The sequence below is a fragment of the Anabas testudineus genome, chromosome 9 (genome assembly GCF_900324465.2).
Source record: "Anabas testudineus chromosome 9, fAnaTes1.2, whole genome shotgun sequence".
Taxonomy (NCBI): Eukaryota; Metazoa; Chordata; class Actinopteri; order Anabantiformes; family Anabantidae; genus Anabas; species Anabas testudineus.
Genome location: NC_046618.1, coordinates 11,078,770 through 11,097,680, shown reverse-complemented (window position 1 = coordinate 11,097,680; position 18,911 = coordinate 11,078,770). Strand labels below are relative to the sequence as shown.

At 43.7% G+C, this 18,911-nt stretch overlaps 1 protein-coding gene across 1 annotated transcript in view; it reads right to left on the bottom strand.

The window, feature by feature from the left end:
• The window catches only part of si:ch211-130m23.3 (LisH and SSDP domain-containing protein), a 48,963-nt gene extending 42,381 nt beyond the window's left edge, over positions 1-6,582 (bottom strand). The window contains exon 1 of the mRNA XM_026343369.1: positions 6,417-6,582. Coding sequence (XP_026199154.1) covers positions 6,417-6,472 — 56 coding nt within the window. The 5' untranslated portion in view covers positions 6,473-6,582. The remainder of the gene's footprint in view (positions 1-6,416) is intronic.
• Between the last annotated feature and the right edge of the window lie 12,329 nt (positions 6,583-18,911).

The following is an 18,911-nucleotide window of genomic DNA, read 5'->3' as shown; positions in this document are numbered from 1 at the left end:
GCCTGTATTCGGCCATGCAAGGACTATACATTTATGGAGAATTAAAGTAAAGAACTCTGTAGCCTAACTTCACAAAACAGATAAGGCACAAATGAGAGTGAGGCATGGAAGAACCACGGGCTATTCAGAAAGAAAGGCACAGTAAAAGGAATGTGCGCATGTTTTTGTGTGTGTGCAGGAGAGAGACGGATACAGAATGAGAAAGAGAGTGTCTGAAGCAGTTCCTAAGCCTGGCCGTCACGCATGCTTAACCTTGCGCTAGCGCCTGTGCAGTGCAGCTTGCATATCAATGATGGAGGAATATCAGCAGAGAGGCCTCCAACCAAACTTCACTATACCGGGCAGGCAGAGAAGGCACATCAGCATCCACGGTTACACTATGGCACTTGCAAGAGTAATGCAATCTACACTGGTGAGAACAAGAGCAGCTGTAAAAGTGAATGTGACAAAGCAAATACACAATGCTGCCAATGTAAAGCAAATAAATAGGGATGCTAAATTAATTCCTGATTCTGACAAATGAAAATGTAAAAGCACTCTTCACCCGAACCTCTGGATGGTACGTGTTGTTTACACCAACAGCATTTACTTTTAGTTGAGGCTCTCAGGTTACATGAAGCGCTTTGAGGGAGAGCAATCCTACTGTGCTGTGGTTTAGAGCAAAGCTGTGCATATTTGGTGTCACCGGGGGCAACGAAAAACTTCCTGACAAAACCACAAGTGTTACCACTAACAATATGAACAAAAACTGACAGCATGGAGTGTAGTTTCCAGCCATGGACAACAAAGAAATGTATGAAATGAACAACTCATTCTAATCCAGGATGCACTGATCTGAATCCTCAACTCTCCAAATGTCAGTATCTGTACATGCCAGTGGCAAACTGACACTGTACATATCGGAGAGGAGAGGAGAGGAGAGGAGAGGAGAGGAGAGGAGAGGAGAGGAGAGGAGAGGAGAGGAGAGGAGAGGAGAGGAGGGACAAGAAAGTGAAGTGATGGTATGTTTCTAATTAAAACTGAAGCATTCAGGGACACCCATGGGGTCCTAAGGGACCAGCACCAAATGATAAACTCACTCATCTGTACCCTCCCTCTTGTGAGGGGAGTGATAAAAGACTTTCCGGATGCTGCGCCCTCTCCTTCTTTCTTCCTTCTGAACTACATACTATCTGATGCCGACGGAGGCCTTTTGTCACGTCAATCCTTCCCAAGGACCCCAAGGTGTCCTGTGAGGGTGGCTCCTACAGGTCCTGTCTGTTGATTGACATGTCACCCCTTTTTGCCTGTGTCGATCTGAGGCCGTCTCCCCCTTCCCACATCACACAGCTCAATAAGAGGACGCTGCTTTGATAGCAGTTCTGTGGCAACTTACATCTCTGGCAGCAGGGATAAGAGAGAGACTAGGAGGGATGCCAGCAGATAAAAGCGGACTTTTAACAGTCTCTATGTGTTCCGCAGGTTAAAAAGTGTTTTCTATCAGAGCCTTGTCAAACTGTCATCATCACTTTTATTTGAAGCAAGCTTTGTATACCCCGGGAAAAAAAGAACATATCAGAGTCCCATTTCTTCTCTGGTTTCCTTGTAATCCCAGAATGATGCTAATCTAAAACGCTGTGAGGATTTAATACATTGGCAGCAGCTTTAAGTCAATAGCTTTCACTGACTATCAGTGTTAGTGAAAGACAACAATAGAGAGTGGTGACAGCTCTCTGTGTCTCACAGTTGTTCACAAGCATCCCATGAGAATTGGAAAGGCTATTAGCTGTATAATGATCACTTGATGTTGTAGTTCACATTCACACAGACAGATGGAGGTTGATTTTGAGGGATGAAACATATGGGGAAAATGCTATAAGCAGACAGCTCAGATGGGTTTACAGACTTAGACATATTAGAGTATAGTCTCTACTGACCCAAAGCAGCGATAACTGGATACAGATTCACACACACCCACACACACACATTGCCCCTCACACTAATTTGAAGACTGAGGATACCTGTGGCTCTTATGTGTGGGGTGACAGGTTTCTCACTGCAGTGTTTTACTCTGTAACTGGTCACTTACCAAGTGAATCACAGACAGAGCCAGGTGAGTATTGAGTGAAGAGGTCCGACACACAGCCATTATGGACCATTAGACCATGAGGATATCACTTGACCTTGTTTGGCCTGGACAGGAGTCTCCCACTGTTTCTTTCACTTAATTCATCCTTTATAGTTTCCATTTTTTAAATTCTCCACAGGGGTTGATTTTAAAGTTGGTTTCCATCATTCAAGCTTGATGTACATTTGACTTGTTCCACTTCTCTTTTTACCTGCCAAGGTGACCAGCAACAAATGTTTATCCTCTGGCTACAATCTTTATAATCCTTGTTTGTGCTCAAATGATAACGAATCACCTTCCTTTCTCTTTCTTCTAATGACTATAAGTCTCTCATTTCTGAAGGACGCTGAAGTGTAGTAAACAAACCAAAAACTCATCAGTTACATTCATCAGGTGTCAGCTGGCACGGACATAATCTGATTCCCTTGCACAGTCGACACAAACAATTGTGAGCATACAGTATGAGCATACAGTGTTTGTGTGAGACCCTGCTCTATTTTTTATTGTAGTTCTGCTGTAATGCGACTCACTGTCAGAGCCAGAGTGGCAGCCTGAATTGCTTCTGTCGGATAAACACTCCCAGCATGCATTGCTTTGCCTCAGTCTGTGCAGTGCTGCATTGGCAGCCTCCTGGCAGGATTTTGAGGTGTCTCGGTTCAGAAGTAGTTGTGGGTGTGTGTGTGTGTGTGTGTGTGTGTGCAGAATGATGATCCTTACAGCACCAGAAATGCCTGAGTCTGCACCAGACTGATGGTTGCCACCTTAACTACACACTGAACAGCCATGACACTTATAAAATAAGTGTAAGCACAGGTTTTACTTTCCATGACAAAGTCAGCATAAACAGGTACTGTATGTGGTCTATCTGTGTCAGAGCAAGAGAACTGGAGAGGAGTGAAAAGACTAGCTACCAGGGCAGAGTTTCTTCCATGATTAACTACACACGCAGAAAAGGGGAAAAAAAGGAATGTGTACTATGTGCTGCAATGCAAAACACTCAGGACCACAATCCCAGAACTATGTGGAATGTGTCCTCTAACTGCCAGTGACTTAAACCTACACTCGTCGAACAACTGCAGTACACAGTCAGTGGTCGTGTACTGTCACTCCGGATTAAAATCAAGTGCAGACCGTAACACAGGTACAGCCAGAGAGAGGGTGGAAAGAGAGCCGAGCGGTGCTGCTGTCTGGGACCCAGAGAGAGTGCTTGCTACAGGCACATACATGTAAAGACTGCTTCCTATTTCCTAACATTGTGCAACACACACACACACACACACACACACACACTATACAGACAGTCTAACGAAGACGTGTTTCATTTCAACACTGACGTGAAAATCATGTCTGTTATCTTAAACATTAATTGACCAATTCACCCAAATTAGATTTTTATTTCAGATGACTGCTTAAACTGTCCTTTTTTAACTCATCTGTTTCCTTATATCAGCACATCCTCTCCTCTGTGAAGAATACAGATTAAATAAAGGAAATCAATAAGTGATAACAGCTTTGGCCACATCAGTGTACTTTATGAAATGTGTCTCTCATATCTTGTGTGCTAGTTCATGCTTTAAATGCAGGTGTATTTTAATGTGTAATGTGTATCTTTATACAACATTTAATGTGGAATCAGTTTTTTTAACGTGCTTTAATCAATCTTCTTTGAGACCAAGCATTTAGAAATCTGCAATATAATGACTACTGATGAGGCAAAACAGTATAGTCCCAGAATGCATGTGCAGCAAGGACGCACCACACACATCAGACGGTTATGACACATGCACACACCAGTGAACAGAACTGCTTAGAGGTCAACTGCATTTAGAGCTTCTGCATCTAAATGGGCGAGACTCCAGAGCCCCGTGTCTGCGGGGGTCCTTTCTGAGGTCAATACTACAACACTGTAAACTAATGATCCAGCAAATTCCCTCAGTCTTGCTCTCTCCCCTCCTCCTTCTTTCCCTCAATCTGTTGTTGCCCTCTGTCTCTCCCACTCTCTGATCCCCTGCTGTGCTGCAGAAATAAGAAACAACTAAAGACTCGGCAGCGCTGGGCCTGCTCTGCTCCTCTTCCATACACAACTGATAAACAAGGCTGCTTGTTAAAAGACAAACAAAATTCGGTCTTGCTTGATTTTTGCCTTTCTCTGCCTTTGTATCTGCTGTTTTCTTGTCACCCAGCCCTTTCTTTTGTCGTGGCCTTGGTATTAATACCCAACGGCGCATCTTTCTTGCCTTGAAATGTTAACACAGATGACAAAATGAACTGCAGCAACATGAAATTCTAAATTAAATGCGAAGCCATACAGCGAGTGGAAATGTAGGAAGTTCAGTGTGTGCAACACCACACAGAGTCACCTCTCCGAGGTCATGCGTGAATACGTGGGAAACGACATGTATGTGGTTAAGGGTTTATTTTAACAAAAAAGACAGACTGATGTCCAATATGATCAAAAGACGTCAACTTCACTTCATTCGCTGTGTAAGCGTATTGTATTGTATTGTAAATTTTTCAATTCCTACTCAATAGCACAAAAATCGTGTCTTATGTTAATCATGTTAATAAGTAGGTCTGTGACACATATGAACGCAACATTTCATTCAATGTTTCTAAAGAGGGTAAATAATCCAATTAATAACCCATGTTGACACAGCATGTGTGAAAATGTGACCAAAAAAAAATTATAGGTGACCTCAGCTGCTTTTCAAACTATCAGGGGACGTTTGAATAACGCTTATAGAGAATTCATATCTGCTGTGTTTTACCAAAATAAAAGCTTCATCATCATCCGATCCCTTACATTACTACACACACACACACACACACGGTTGCATTAGTAAGAACACATGCACCACTCAATCCTGAAGGCGCCTTTTCCATCTCTGCCTGTCAGGGCAAGCAGTAAGGTGGCAACAGAGCCACGCTGTTCATTGCTATCCCTTTCATATCGATTGGGGATAGAGAATGAGGCTCGAGGGATGGAGCTGGACACTAAGTCACACTGTTAACAAACGCGAGCGAACTGGATTCAAAAGACACAAGAAATTAGTACCAGTAGCTGAATGTGGCGGTGAGACAAGTAACCTAGTCTTTTATGGACTGAAGTTCACACAGGCGGCACCATCTGGAAAATCAGACCTTAGCTCGGTAAGTTAGATGATGTAAAAACATCTCCCAGTACAGATCCCTCAGCTATCAGCTGCAGAGGTCGAGAGAGTAAATGTTTTGTCTGTTTACACTCAGGAGCACATCATCAATATGATCATCCTCCCTGTGGGTGCTGATATGTGGCCTGTGCTCTCTGACCGCCTCACCCCGAGCTCCCTGGTCTTCCTGGTTGACTGCAACTGGCCCTGAGCTTCACCTTAAAGCACCCTCACACACACACACACACACACACACACACACACACACACACACACACACACACACACACACACACACACACCAGCATTTATTATCTGGGCATCCAATCTAAATGTAGTGTTACTTTCCACGTATCATGCATTGCAGCAGTTAAAATAGCAGTGTTGCAAAGTTGCGCCAAACTGCACAGGAGTACATCATGGGACTGCATTACCACTGACCTGTCCACATGTAAAAACTCTTCTGGTGTGACAAGAAATAAAAACCTTAATCAACCTCTCTCTCTCTCTCGGATCAAACTCTGCTTTAAAAGGCAGCAAGGACAACACAATGAAAAGTTTCCCCCTCCATTAAAAGCGCTCATATATTCTCATAAGTAAACAGAAACTGCCCCCTCTGCATCCTCCTGTATGTAAAAGGATAAACTAAACCACAGACAGCATGACTGCTGCTGTCACCCCGCTCACAGCCCGGCATCCGCCAACACCGTCACCGACTTGAGGAGCGGCACCTCCGCACGCAGCGAGCCCGCAGATGCGTGGCGCACTGTGGCCGCAAACAACCGCCGAAACATTGTTGTTACACAGTTACATACATGTGTAAATGAAAAACACACACACACACACACACACGCAGGCGACACCGGAGGGCAAATGTTGAAATAAATGAAACGAAGTGAAACAGACAACAAGCGGAGGAAGAAGGCTGCTGCTGCTGACTCGGAGGGAGAGAGAGGCGCCGACAAAAGCTCCGGGTTCCCGAGAATAATTCAAGCAGTCAACTTTCCGAGACGAGAGCGGAGCGCGGAGCCCCGTGCGGAGCGGAGCGCGGCGCGGCGCCGCGTGTGCCCTCCCCCACCGCAGCTCCGTGTGTGACTGCCCCCGGCCGCTCACGAACTTCCCTCACAGCCGCAGTTTCCTCCCCCATAAATAAAACTTACTTTTCTCTGGCTTGGCTGTCGGACGGCACGTTGCTACTCTTGCCTTTGGCGTACATGCTTGCAGAGAGGCTCCGATTGTCACGCACCTGTCAACCCATCACAACCTCCCCGGGCACAGCCCCGTCACCATGGTGACACAAGCAGCGTCGTCTCCCATTGGATGTCCCGCTGTTCGGGACCGCCCGGTCGCCATGGCTACCGTCACTGAGTGACAGCTGCGTTGCCCCGCCCCTCCCGCAGTAGCTCCACCCACGTCTCTCTCTTCCTCTCTCTCTCTCTCTCTCTCTCTCTGCTCCACTGTCTTTCCTCCTGTTTCCCAGTCTGTCTGGAGTCTGTCTGTCTGTCAGTGTCTCTCCCATCCCTTCCCTGATTGGAAAGGCTCTCTTGACATGCAGACAGTCTGACATACACACACACACACACAAACTCACACGCGCACACATGCACACACACACACACACATCCGCACTCCCTCCTTCTCTTCTCCTCTCTCAGTACAAGGGGGGGATTTGAAACCGTCCAAACTAGGATTTTAAACAACTGGCTTTGGCTGTTCCTTTTATAGACAATCACACCCTCTACTGACACACACGCAGCGCACTGCACAAACAACTACTGCAAATATGAACTGCATTTGCATTAGTGTTTATTTACATAGGTGTTAGGATATCCAAACGTGTGGAACGGGGCATGTTGGGAACAGACAAGCACTGCAGATGGCCTGTAAACAACACACCCAGCATGCACAGGGAGGTTGTACAGGAAGATGTGGCCACGTAGCCTTCCTGCTAGAAGCACTGCTACTGTGCAGCTGCTCCTCCACCAAGAAAAAAAAAAAAAAAACGTTGGGGAAAACCAGGGATACTGCAGTGTAAATGATAACCTGTTGGAGAAACTGACATATACAGTATGCGAGTGTGTTCAACAGCTGAAATCCCCTAAAGGCCTCACACGCTGGAACATGGACTTTCACGTGCTATGGAAATGATGTTTTCAGTAGGCAGCAGGCACTGAAAACACAACACTGCATTAACTGTCCTGCAGCACAGAAACTAAAGGTCATGATGGCTGTAGAAACACGCTCCTTTTGTTTTTGAATATGCAGCGGAGAAGTGCTATGTCATGCTGCTGTCCGGTCTGGCAGCTCGCAGAAGAGAGGAGGGTTCACTACACTGTCACGATGTACTTATCTCAAATCCACTGAGAAAGAGCACAAGAGAAAAGAGATGGGCCCCAGCATGGTGCCATTCAGGATCTGAAAAACACTACACGCAAAAACGGCTGATTCCCAGACAGTAGTAAGCTCTCTCTGTGTGCGTGTGTGTGTGCGCGCGCGCTAAGGGCATAGCACAGGGGCAGCAGTGTTTATGCTTACGCAATGCTCCCGCGATGTGACCCAGTTGGAAGGGATGCGTGCTGCCTCATTCTCTTCTGCTCTCTCTTTCTCATCCCTCTCTTCTTGATGGAAACCTGTCTCTCTCTCTCTCTCTCTCTCTCTCTCTCTGTCTGTGTCTCTCTCCCTCTCTCTCTCTCTCGTACTCTCACCCCACCTCCCCTCATGTGCCAAATGAACCCTCATCTCCTTAGAGAGATGCAGAGGTTCTATTTCAGACAAGCAGAACTTTCGGTTTTGGGATGAGTCCCTCGGGGTCGATCACCATGACAACCACTCGCAGGCGATAACCATGTGTTCCAGAGGATGGAGGAGGAGGAGGTGAGAAAGGACTAAGACGAGAGAGAGAGAGAGAGAGAATGTAAAAGTTAACAGGTCGTGTTATGTAAAAATCAGCCCAAACATGATCCGAATGTGTCCCTTGTTTTGTTACTGCATGATGCCACACTGTTCAGGTAATATCTGGTTCAGTATCATCACAGTCTCACAGATTTTTCATGATCATAACTGTCATAAGACCTAAGCTTCGAAATCACAGGCTGTCATTACAGAGAGGAAGAGAGACAGAGAAAAAATACCACAGTGTACGGATAGCCAGCCGGGTCTCTGGCTGATCTGACCTCTGTTAACAACACAGTGCACCTGTCCTCACACAGGTAATCATCAGTTAGCCTCTTCTGAGTTGCGAGATTAACTTGTCCTTCCCCTTTGTTTGCACATTGCTCTCCCCCCCCCTCTGCATTCATTCCACTCTGTTTGCTCATTTATACAGTTTTCAGAATTGCCAAAAAAAACTCCATTTGTTAACCGAAGGAGACAAATAAGAGACGTCTGTCCACTGCCATAGGGCACTATTTCAACAGATGCTTCTATGGGTTGTATGAGAGAGGAGGGACACGGCATGGGCCAGTTTCTGGTATCAAGTTACACATTACACATTTCATTTTCTTTTTGTTTTTGAGGCCGTTGACCATTTTTGCAAAGAGCAAAACTACAATGTTGAAAGAGTGTGTGTGGTAAAACAGGAGTGGACACACTCACTTGCAGTCTATCCTTATGTGTATGTCTGCAACAACATTAAAAAACTAGAATCAACATAACAGTATTATTTGAAACTAGTCTTAGTGGTAATTGATTGATTTGTTTGTAAATAAAATCAATTAGATCATTTAACACACGCATTGCAGCAGAGAAAAGCTGTCATTGTAGATTTCCACAATGTACCACTATACAGTGAAACTGCAGTATTTCTACTTAACATTGTCATACCGTCAGAATCTCACACCAGTCCATGACTAGAAGGGACAAACAAGCTTTATGGGTGTTAAGGTTGGAGCACTTGTTGAATAGTAGAGTTAATGGTGTGAGACCATCTTTCTACTGAACTGGTACAACAGGTTGACTGAACGACTGACTGACTGACTGACTAACTTGTTTTCTAACTGGTTGGGTACCTTCAGGCTGAAATCTGTAGTTGTACTTCATCATGGAGTACTCAGCTTCTTTCCCACTCACTGTGCCTCCATGTCATCTGTGGGCCTGTGGTGACAGTCAAAACTAATCCCCAGCATATTATAGTGTTATACTCTGACTACTGCTGCCATCACTGAAACACACAGCTGCAGTGAAAAATAAATGACCCGATCCAGAGAAGATGAGACGCAGAGGAAAGTCAAAAGAGACACATCATCCTATTTATTTTTCCAAATCTTGTTTCAGAATTAGTTGCGCCACTCCAGCTCCACCTGTGTTTTCGGTGAATCACTTCCTTGCTCTGATCTCATGAGCCTCGGTGCCTTGAAATGAGCCAGACTGGAGGACCAAGTGAATTAGCGGGAGCAGGAAGGAGAGTGAAACAGCAGGTACGTGGTTAGTGTTGTTCTGTTCAGCACTAGTACCGCATTTAAAATCCTACTTAGGCGAAAGTGGAAAAGGCAGATTACTACCAGAAGTACTGATATTTGACCCCATCCATTAGACACTGAAATAAATGCTGATTTATGAGGTGAACATATGATGTGAAAAGTACTCGGTGTCTTCAGCTGTCAGATACATGTAGTTATAATACAGTAAAGCACAAGCAGCTCAAACTCGCTCTCAAGCCCTGTACATACATCAGTTACTGTCTGCTGCAGATCCTCGCTGGCCTTCACACAACATCCTTGCATCTATCATAGGTGGTCAGCACATCTCCCTGCCTGCTGGCCCCTTTCTCACCTTTCCCCTGCCTGTTCCCTCTCTTTCGATTCTATCTCTCAGTGTTGCAGCACCGAGCCATCTGTCTGAGGTCATCTATTCCAGGCCGTCTAGCCAACGGGCTCCCGGCGCTGTCACTTATAAACAAGCCCACATGCTCACTTAAGGTTTAACACGCCATCACTACAGTCCTTGTTTTTCCTCTTTATCCCCCCCTTTTTTCTCTGTGGTTCACTCGCATGCATTTTAACACAGCGAGCTGCGCACAGGCGCAAACAAAACGATGGATTTGTTCCTCTCAAGCTTTACAACAACTGCTTTGGTATTTTGGCAAACGGCCTTTGTTTGCCGAGTCTGTCGATGGGCTATGTAATCGTATATTTCCACTGAGAGTGTGTGTTAGCAAGGACGCTAATTAGCAAACGATTAAGCTCTCACACAAAAGAGGTTCTTGAGATTAATTGGTGCTGAAGTTTACAAAAGCTTGTGGCTCAGTAAATAAGTTAGCTGGAATAACAGTACACCTTGTCACACTATGTCATTGTTTTCACATGAGTAATCACTAGTGTCAGGACTAATGATATATAACCGCTCAGAAACGGGCCTTTAAAGCGGAAAGCAGGATTTATGATGACAGCATGGCGGCAATGCTCGTATCCCCTTTTATTTTACTTTATGTGTGTTATTTATGATATTCAGTCGAAACAAAGACAGGACCGATTCTTTATTAGCATGAGGAGGTGAACCGTAAACAGGTGTTGTCTTTGAACCACGTGCAGTAATAATTTAAAGTCCTCCTCTGGTTCACACAGCATCAGTAACTACAGCATCCTCTGCACCCAGGAGATCTTCGCACCACCTCGACCCGACCTGTGGTGAAGTGAACCCCGTCCACTGCCCTGTAGAAGAATGCTTCCTCTTAAACAAAAAGGACACACGCACATATGCAGCACAGACACATATAAATCACATGCGATGGAAACAGTCAAGGAAGAACGTGTCTATCCAGACAGTACACAGGTAGAAAGATGTACAACTCTTCGGTCCCAGTCTCTTCTGGTCCAGGGGCGTCTTGAAACTGCCTGCTCCAGACAACATTTGCTGTTACTTCCTCCCCCTCCTTGGTGTTGATGATGACGGTGTCCCCAACCAGTTTGGTTAACTGTGGAGAAAGTTACAAATCTTACTCTACTCTTGGCTAAAAAAAAAAAAAAAAAAAAAAGCACAATGACATTTCCAATGTGGTCTAAACAAACAACTTGCCTCTGGGTGTAATTTCTTCAACAGTGTAAACGGGGCAACTTAAGCATTGGCATCAAGATGGAAATAGTGCAGCCACAAGAGCATCCAGGGCTGGCTGTGAGATAAACTTATGTTTCATGACCAAAAAAAAAAGGTTAATTTTGACAGCTGATGATAAAACATTTAAATAAGACTGTTTAGTAACATTCAACATGTTGCTGATTTAGCAAACATCCGAAGTTAAGCGGTCCTCAAAATATGAGCCCTGCGGTGCCTACACTTCTATCCGAGTGCTAGTTGACTCAAAGGATTTATGCCTGTTTGCTAAACAGCCTGTCGGTTCTTTGCGGGGACTCAACCAGCCAATATGTGTTTAACTTGAACTATTATTGAAGACGGCATGTTTTATACACACAATGGTTCGTCAAATGCCAACTTGTTGATTACTTTTTAAATGAGTTTTTTGCAGGACAGCAGATACACTGCTCAAAAGAATTAAAGAAACACTTTTAAAAAACACATCAGAGTTCAATGGGGGAAAAAAATCATGCTATGATATTTTTACTGATATGGACATGGTGATGTGTTAGGAATGAATGGATGCCACATTGTTTGATGGAAATAATAATAATAATAATAATAAATTTATTTATAGAGCACTTTTCTAAACATATGTTACAAAGTGCTTCACAAGACAGACAAGAAAAACATGTAGCCCAACAAGATCAACTTGAGCAAGCACTAGGCAAACAGTGGAGAGGAAAAACTCCCCCTAGGGGAAGAAACCTCCAGCAGAACCAGGCTCAAGTTAAACGGCCATCTGCCTCGACCGGTTGGGGAGCAGGAAACAGTTATACAAACAAAACAATAATACAAACAACTACCACATTGGTCCTTGGGGAGACCAGTTCCAACGTAAAGACATTGTAATCTAATGGAGAGTCTTCCCAAGGACAGATTTGTTTTAGCTTACAGAAGAAAAAATTAAAATGATCAACATACAGAGGGCTGAATTCAAAGACACCCTGAAAATCAAAGTGGAAATGATGCAGCAGGTTAGTCCATGTTACTGAAATTTTATTCCAGCAATTTAAAATTGTACTCAGTAATTTGTATGGCCCCCACGTGTTTGGATGCATGCCTGACAATGTTGGGACATGTTCCTAATGAGACAGCCAATGATTCCCAGGGGTATCTCCGCACAGATCTGGTCCACTGCATCACTAAGCCCCGAGTCTGGGGTGCAAGCTCGTGGCAATGGATGAACCAAAACATAACGTCCCAGAGGTGCTCTATTGGATTTAGGTCAGGTGAGCGCGTGGGTCAGGCAATGGTATCAATACCATCAACCTCCAGGAACTACCAGCATACTTTCACCACATGGGGCCGGGTATTGTTGTCACCAGGAGCAACCCAAGACCCACTGCACTAGTGTAGGGTCTGACAGCAGGTTCAAGCATTTAATCCTGATACCTAATGGCACTCAGTGTGCTGTTGTCTGGCCTGTACAGGTCAGTGTGTCCCTCCATGAATATGTGACCCCAGACCATCACTGACCCACCACCAAACTAGTCACTGTCAGGGTGAACCTGCTCTCATCTGTGAAAAGCACTGGACCCAAAAGGAAGTCATTTACAGTGGCCTGCTGAAGGTCATTTTGCAGGGCTCTGACAGTGCTCATGTTGTTCCTCCTTGCACAGAGGGGCAGATACCGGTCCTGTTAATGTGTTAAGGACCTTCTACGGCCCTGTCCAGCTCTCCTAGAGTAACCACCTGTCTCCTGGAATCTTCTCTGTGCTCTTGAGACTGTTCTGGGTGACACAGTAAACCTTCTGACAATGTCACATATTGATCCTGGAGGACTTGGACTGTCTGTTTAACCTCTGTAGGGTCCAGGTATCGCCTCATGCGAACAGTAATGACACTACTACACCACTACCCTAGCCTGTAACACCATTCCTGTTTTGGGGGTCGTCTCATTGTGTCCCCTCTAGTTCACTTGTTGTTAATTTCATTAACACCAAAGCAGCTGAAATGGATTAACAACCCCCTCTACTACTTAACAGATTATTATCTCAGAATTCAACTGACTTTATGCTAAACTCTGATTAAAATGTGTTCCTTTTTATTTTTCCGAGCAGTGTATGTAATAAAACACACTGACAGTGTAGCAGTATCCACAGTGGCACTGAAAGTTCAAAATGGGAAGAAACAACGTCATCTGTGCATCTGGCTCCGATAGAATCACATTTGTTTCCAATATGGCCAAAAGATGCAGATGCTTGGACATGTAAAAATTCGTAATAGAGTGCCCATATGCAGGCTTTCTATTACTCTAATAAAAAGAAAGACAAGACAATAAACTTCTGCAAGAGTGAAGATCATAGCTTGTATTCATTTCACAACTTTGCAGACTATGATGCTGATTAAAATGGCAATTATGCAGCTGTTAAATGGCTTATTACTAAAAGGGCCTCTGGTATCAACAGATGTTATGAAATTAGATAATATGACTTTATAATGGCTACTATACGTAAAATGAAATTTTCTGCCATTATTCTGATGCAGATGTAAACATAAACTATATAGCCACTGTAATCATGATTGGACTATATGAAATATATCTAAGGGTGCAGAAAATCCATCTTTCCTGATTTGGTAATGCATAAATACTTTCTGTATTTTAGCCATTTGTTTGGTTAATTACACTGTTGAAAGTGAAATGTAGAGGAAAAGAGCAGTTGAGCTGGAGCGAAAACTCCATCACAATTAGATGTATGCACAGCCTTTTTCTGAATTCTGAGCAGGTTTTCCATCGGTGAAATTCCTGATGATCTGAGCTGGGCTGCGCGTGCGCTGGGTGCTGATGTGACTAACAGAACACTCCAGCAGTGCAGCGATGATCGGGCTGCCGCAGAGAACTCTGGGAAATAAGGCTGCAGATGAGTGCGACCCAAAAAACAAAATGTGAGAGTGAAGATTGGATGAGTGCGTGCGTGCGTGTTTGTGTGCGTGCGTGTGTGTGTGTGCGTGCATATGTGTGTGAAAAAGAAACAACACTTCTTATGCTGCCAGCCAAAAGCACAGTCTCTGATCTGCAATACTGAGATGACCCCGAGCCAGACATCATCAAAGAGTACAACATGCATAAATGAAAGAACAGACCGTACTGTGGCAAATCTTCAGGTGGTATACACACACACACACACACACACACACACACAAACACACTGTTCAACACACATTTGTACCTCTATCTTTATGAGGACACAACATATTCCCCAGCCCCTTACCCTACCCTCCAATCCTAACCTTGAACTAAACTCAATTTCAACCTGGACCAAGACTAAACCCACAAAAGACCAGGTATAATATCCCCACTGTTCTACAGCATTAATGTACCACTTATATAGATGAAAACATAATTGAAACATTGTGCACTTTCTGCAGCATTTATTAGTTAGTTTGACATCCACATATGTAAGTTAAAATGTTTAGTGTATTGTCAGTCGGAGACTGCTGATTTTGTTTTGTGACTTGAGCAGTACTGTGACGTGTCGTGCTGTTAAATAACACGAGACAATGATTGAACTGTACGTTTTGAAGAGGACATCGTGAAAACCAGAGAAGACATCGACCTCTCTCCCAAATGTGCACATTAAAGCCTCTGTGTGTAGGATTTTATGTGACCATAGCTTCTTTTGAATTTGTGTAAAAAGCTTTTTCGGTGATGCAGAAACTGTAACAGAACATTAGCTATCAGTTATCAGAGATGATCTTGGACTTTTTTTTTTTTTTACAAAAACATCCGTCCAACATTTTTAAGACCATTCTATGGAAACAATTGCACAAATAGTTTTTCTTCATGGTTTTTAGTACCCCCTGGAAAGTCAGGACAATGGCTGTGTAGGCCAGGACATGGCGACTCTAACCTGGGTTAAAATGCCCTCCATCTGGATGCGCCTCTCAACCCCATCCTTTTTCTAAGCGTAGATGATGGATGGTTCTGCATCAAGGTCAGGACAGAGGTTGTGTGCCCATATTAACTATCCTCCTCCACTGATAGACTGTCAGACCCTTTGCGTCGAGAAGCCTCCCATCGGCCCTGATGTAAACAACCGCAGCAACAGTGACTGTGGTGGTGAGAGACAGGAGGGAACAGCGGTTCCAAACATAAATCACATAGACAAAATATATTACAAGCAAGTTTCTGGAAATAAGGGTGTTTTTATTTTATTTTTTTGATCTTTTATGGTGTTTTAGTACCTCATAATGCTATCGCGCTGCATTCTCCTGAAACAGGAAATGAGAACAAGTTGAGCAAGAGTCAGGACCCAGTGGTCTGACTGTTGGCGTCTCTTTCTTCACTGACTCATAAAGTAGAGTTTAGGGGGGAGATCAACTGGATTTAATTTCAAGGATCTCCATCACTGGCTGGATGATTTGTTTTGAAACAGCTGGACAGCTCAAGGCAAATATTTGACCCAGCTTTTAGAGACAACTCCATAATTCTAAGGTAGTCACACTTAAAGTGGCGACTGCAATGTAGGTTTTGCTGCCAAGTGACGTGAACATCGTGTACATGAATACAGAAAAGAAAGCAGAACTTCAGACCTTTTCTAACATGTCGCATTAAACTGGGAATATATTTGTATATTTAACAGAATCGTACTTCAGCTTACGATGTCTTTGGACAAAAATGGCTCTGTGGGTGACAGTGTCATAGAGTTGGTTTCTTGCTCCTTGTCTCAACAACCACTAACTTTGGTGATCAAAGTGGAATCTGTCAAACGATTCTACGCACCAGCGCCTCATTCTTGGTCAAATGCAGACTTCCATCATAATACGTGTACAGTACGCACAGAGGTGCAGCATCACACCAGTTCAACGCTTACAGTAAAGCCAGCTGGGCGAGAAGAGTGTTCTGGCTTCGCCTGTGGACTGCATGTGTCTTCATGCTTCGGTGGCTGCTTTAAAAGAAAGAGCGTTGCTCTGTTCCTCGCCGAGGTCTTTGGAAGGTGAACGGTAATTGCTGAGGGAGGATTTAGCCCGACGATGGAACAAAGCACCTCTTTTGTTTCACTGAGGTAATTCTTATACTCTGAAATGGAGCACTTCTTTAGACATGAACTTCAGACATGAATATAGCATGTGGGCTGTGTCAGTGTGTCGAGGCGTTTGTGTGTTAACCACAGGGAGGGAGAGACAGACAGAGACTGATTTGTACATTTTCACTGATCTGCAGGCCACGTTGCGAGACTCCACAATGCTCCTGACTCATTAGCTGTAGTATTAGCCCTGTGGTAATGACATCATGGTGGCAGCGTTGGCTTTTAAAGTCTGACCGCAGAGTGAGGGAACAGTGATGCTCTTTTAAAATAGGATTCTTTCACTCTGGTTTCATCATGCAGTTAACTTTTCAGGAAAACCCCAAACAGGTCTTCTCCTATTGTTTGACTTGTATATAACAATTACTGAATGGACAAACTGTTTACTCAATTAAAATGCAGCCAGACACATGGATTCAAACACAATAACAGAGACTTTCGTTGTCTAGCTCTTCAGTGCTTTGCAAAGAGAAACAGAAACATCTTTATATGAAATTCAGTAAAAGAGAGAACAGAGAATGTGAAAACAGGGAGGTGTGATTATTCTGAAGTGACTAAACTTTATCTTAGGCTGACACATAGCTCGTCTCTGCCTGGTTGTCTGGTCTTTCAACACACTTCCAGAGACTCCCCAGCTCTGACTGGCATTGTTTGTGAAGAAGAAGGCTATCAGTGGATCTGCACAAGATTAGGGTTGCCAACTGTTCCCTCTGTGGCTTCCTGTTTTGTCGCAAGAATTTTTTTAAAGGAAAGAAAGTTAACCATTTCCTCTCAATGTATTCCTTTTAGAACTATTTAAGTAAAACATTAAATAATCTGTATCATGCCAAAATATGTGATCAGAAATTATTTTAGTACCAGTTTTTTAAATGATCACTTACTGTCATTCAAACTATCTTACTGTTCCCAAAATAAGTTTCCTGCAGTTCATCCATCCTCCGGCTGTCTCCCTGTTCTTTGCCTTTTGCTTTTATCCATCATCTCATTTATCTCCTTTCAGCCCTTATTTCCTGCTTCCCTTCTTTTTTCACTTTCCCTCCCCATTTTCACCCTCCTACACCTCCTAGTCCTCTTTTACTTTCCCTCAATCTAAATTGCAAATAGCAGAAGTGCCGACTGCCAGAGGAGCTCCTCAATGTCATTAGAGCTGACCCTGTGGATTAACTGGAGGAGAGAGGCGGTGTGTAGAAACTGCAAATCAATAATGTGGCTTATCCTCTGGGTTGTTTTACTTCACTTTGGATTTAGATGTGACTAACTGAAATGTCTACTCTATTCCTGGACAACAAACAATGGGGGTTATAACTGGTATAAACAGAGATCATTACACAAAGAGCGAGAGTGAGGAAAGGGGGGAAATCATGACTGAAAAAACTCATTTGAGCCCACGTGAAAAATTGTCAGGTATACAGTAACTCCAATGATGAGGGTAACATGTTGCACACACCAGCTGCTTCATTTAGATGAAAGCTATTATAAAGATTCTGACTGGACAATGTTAGCAAAAACGTCATGACTCAAGGAGATTTGATATCTCTGAGATAAAGAGCTTGATGGAGAGAAAGATCTGTATACGTGTGTGTGTGTGTGTGTGTGTGTGTGTGTGTGTGTGTGTGTGTGTGTGTGTGTGTGTGTTCAGACGTCATACTGTGTGTGATACCAAGTTGGCAGGCAAAGTGAAGTCCCTGTGAGCTCAACTAAGCCTGATAGGTTCCCAGCAACAGCTAGAGTCAAAGCCTATTATAAAGGGTACGAGTGCATATCGCCAAAGATTTCAAAGACACACGTTCACCTATAACAGGTAGTGCAAAAGTGCAAAATTGATGATGACCTACATCAAAACTCAATGTTTTGATCAAAACTCAATGTTTTGATGTAGGTCATCATCAAAACCATGCTACCCAAACCTTATATCTCATAGCAGCCAATGTTCTCACAGAAATAAAAAATGCTACAGGTTATTGATGAATGAAAGTTAAAGAACTATGACGTAGCTGTTCTTGATATGACAGCATGTCCATTAGCCAAACCTTCTAGGTTGGCAACATTAGAAGGACGGACACCTGGGATCTTGAGCTCGTGTGGATGCAGCGCTCCAGTATCACTGCAGTAATGCAAACAGTCTTTGTACAAACAAACTTCCTGAAATTACTGATCTAAAATAATTTTTGCAGAAAAAGTGCAATAAGGACAGTGCTGGTATTGTTTCTGAAGGGCACTGTGGACAATTGTCTCTGTGGTTGAGTGATTGTAAAACTGAACCAGAAACAGACTGTGAATTGAATGTGTTTCAACATACAGTAGCAACACACTGGCAAAGTGCTAGTTTAGTACAGTATAGCTTCCATATGTCTGTAACAGCCCAAACAAGTCATTTGTACATTATGTTGTGCCTCACTACACTCACAAAGAAAATCGGCTCCTCCAGAGGAGCAGGACTGTTGCTTCTCAAATAGAGCAAGACAGCAGATATGAAAAGATATGTGAAGTTAACCTGTACCAGTGCTTTTCATATGGCTTTTGCCGTCAGTTTTAATAGGTCGTTATCAGCATTTT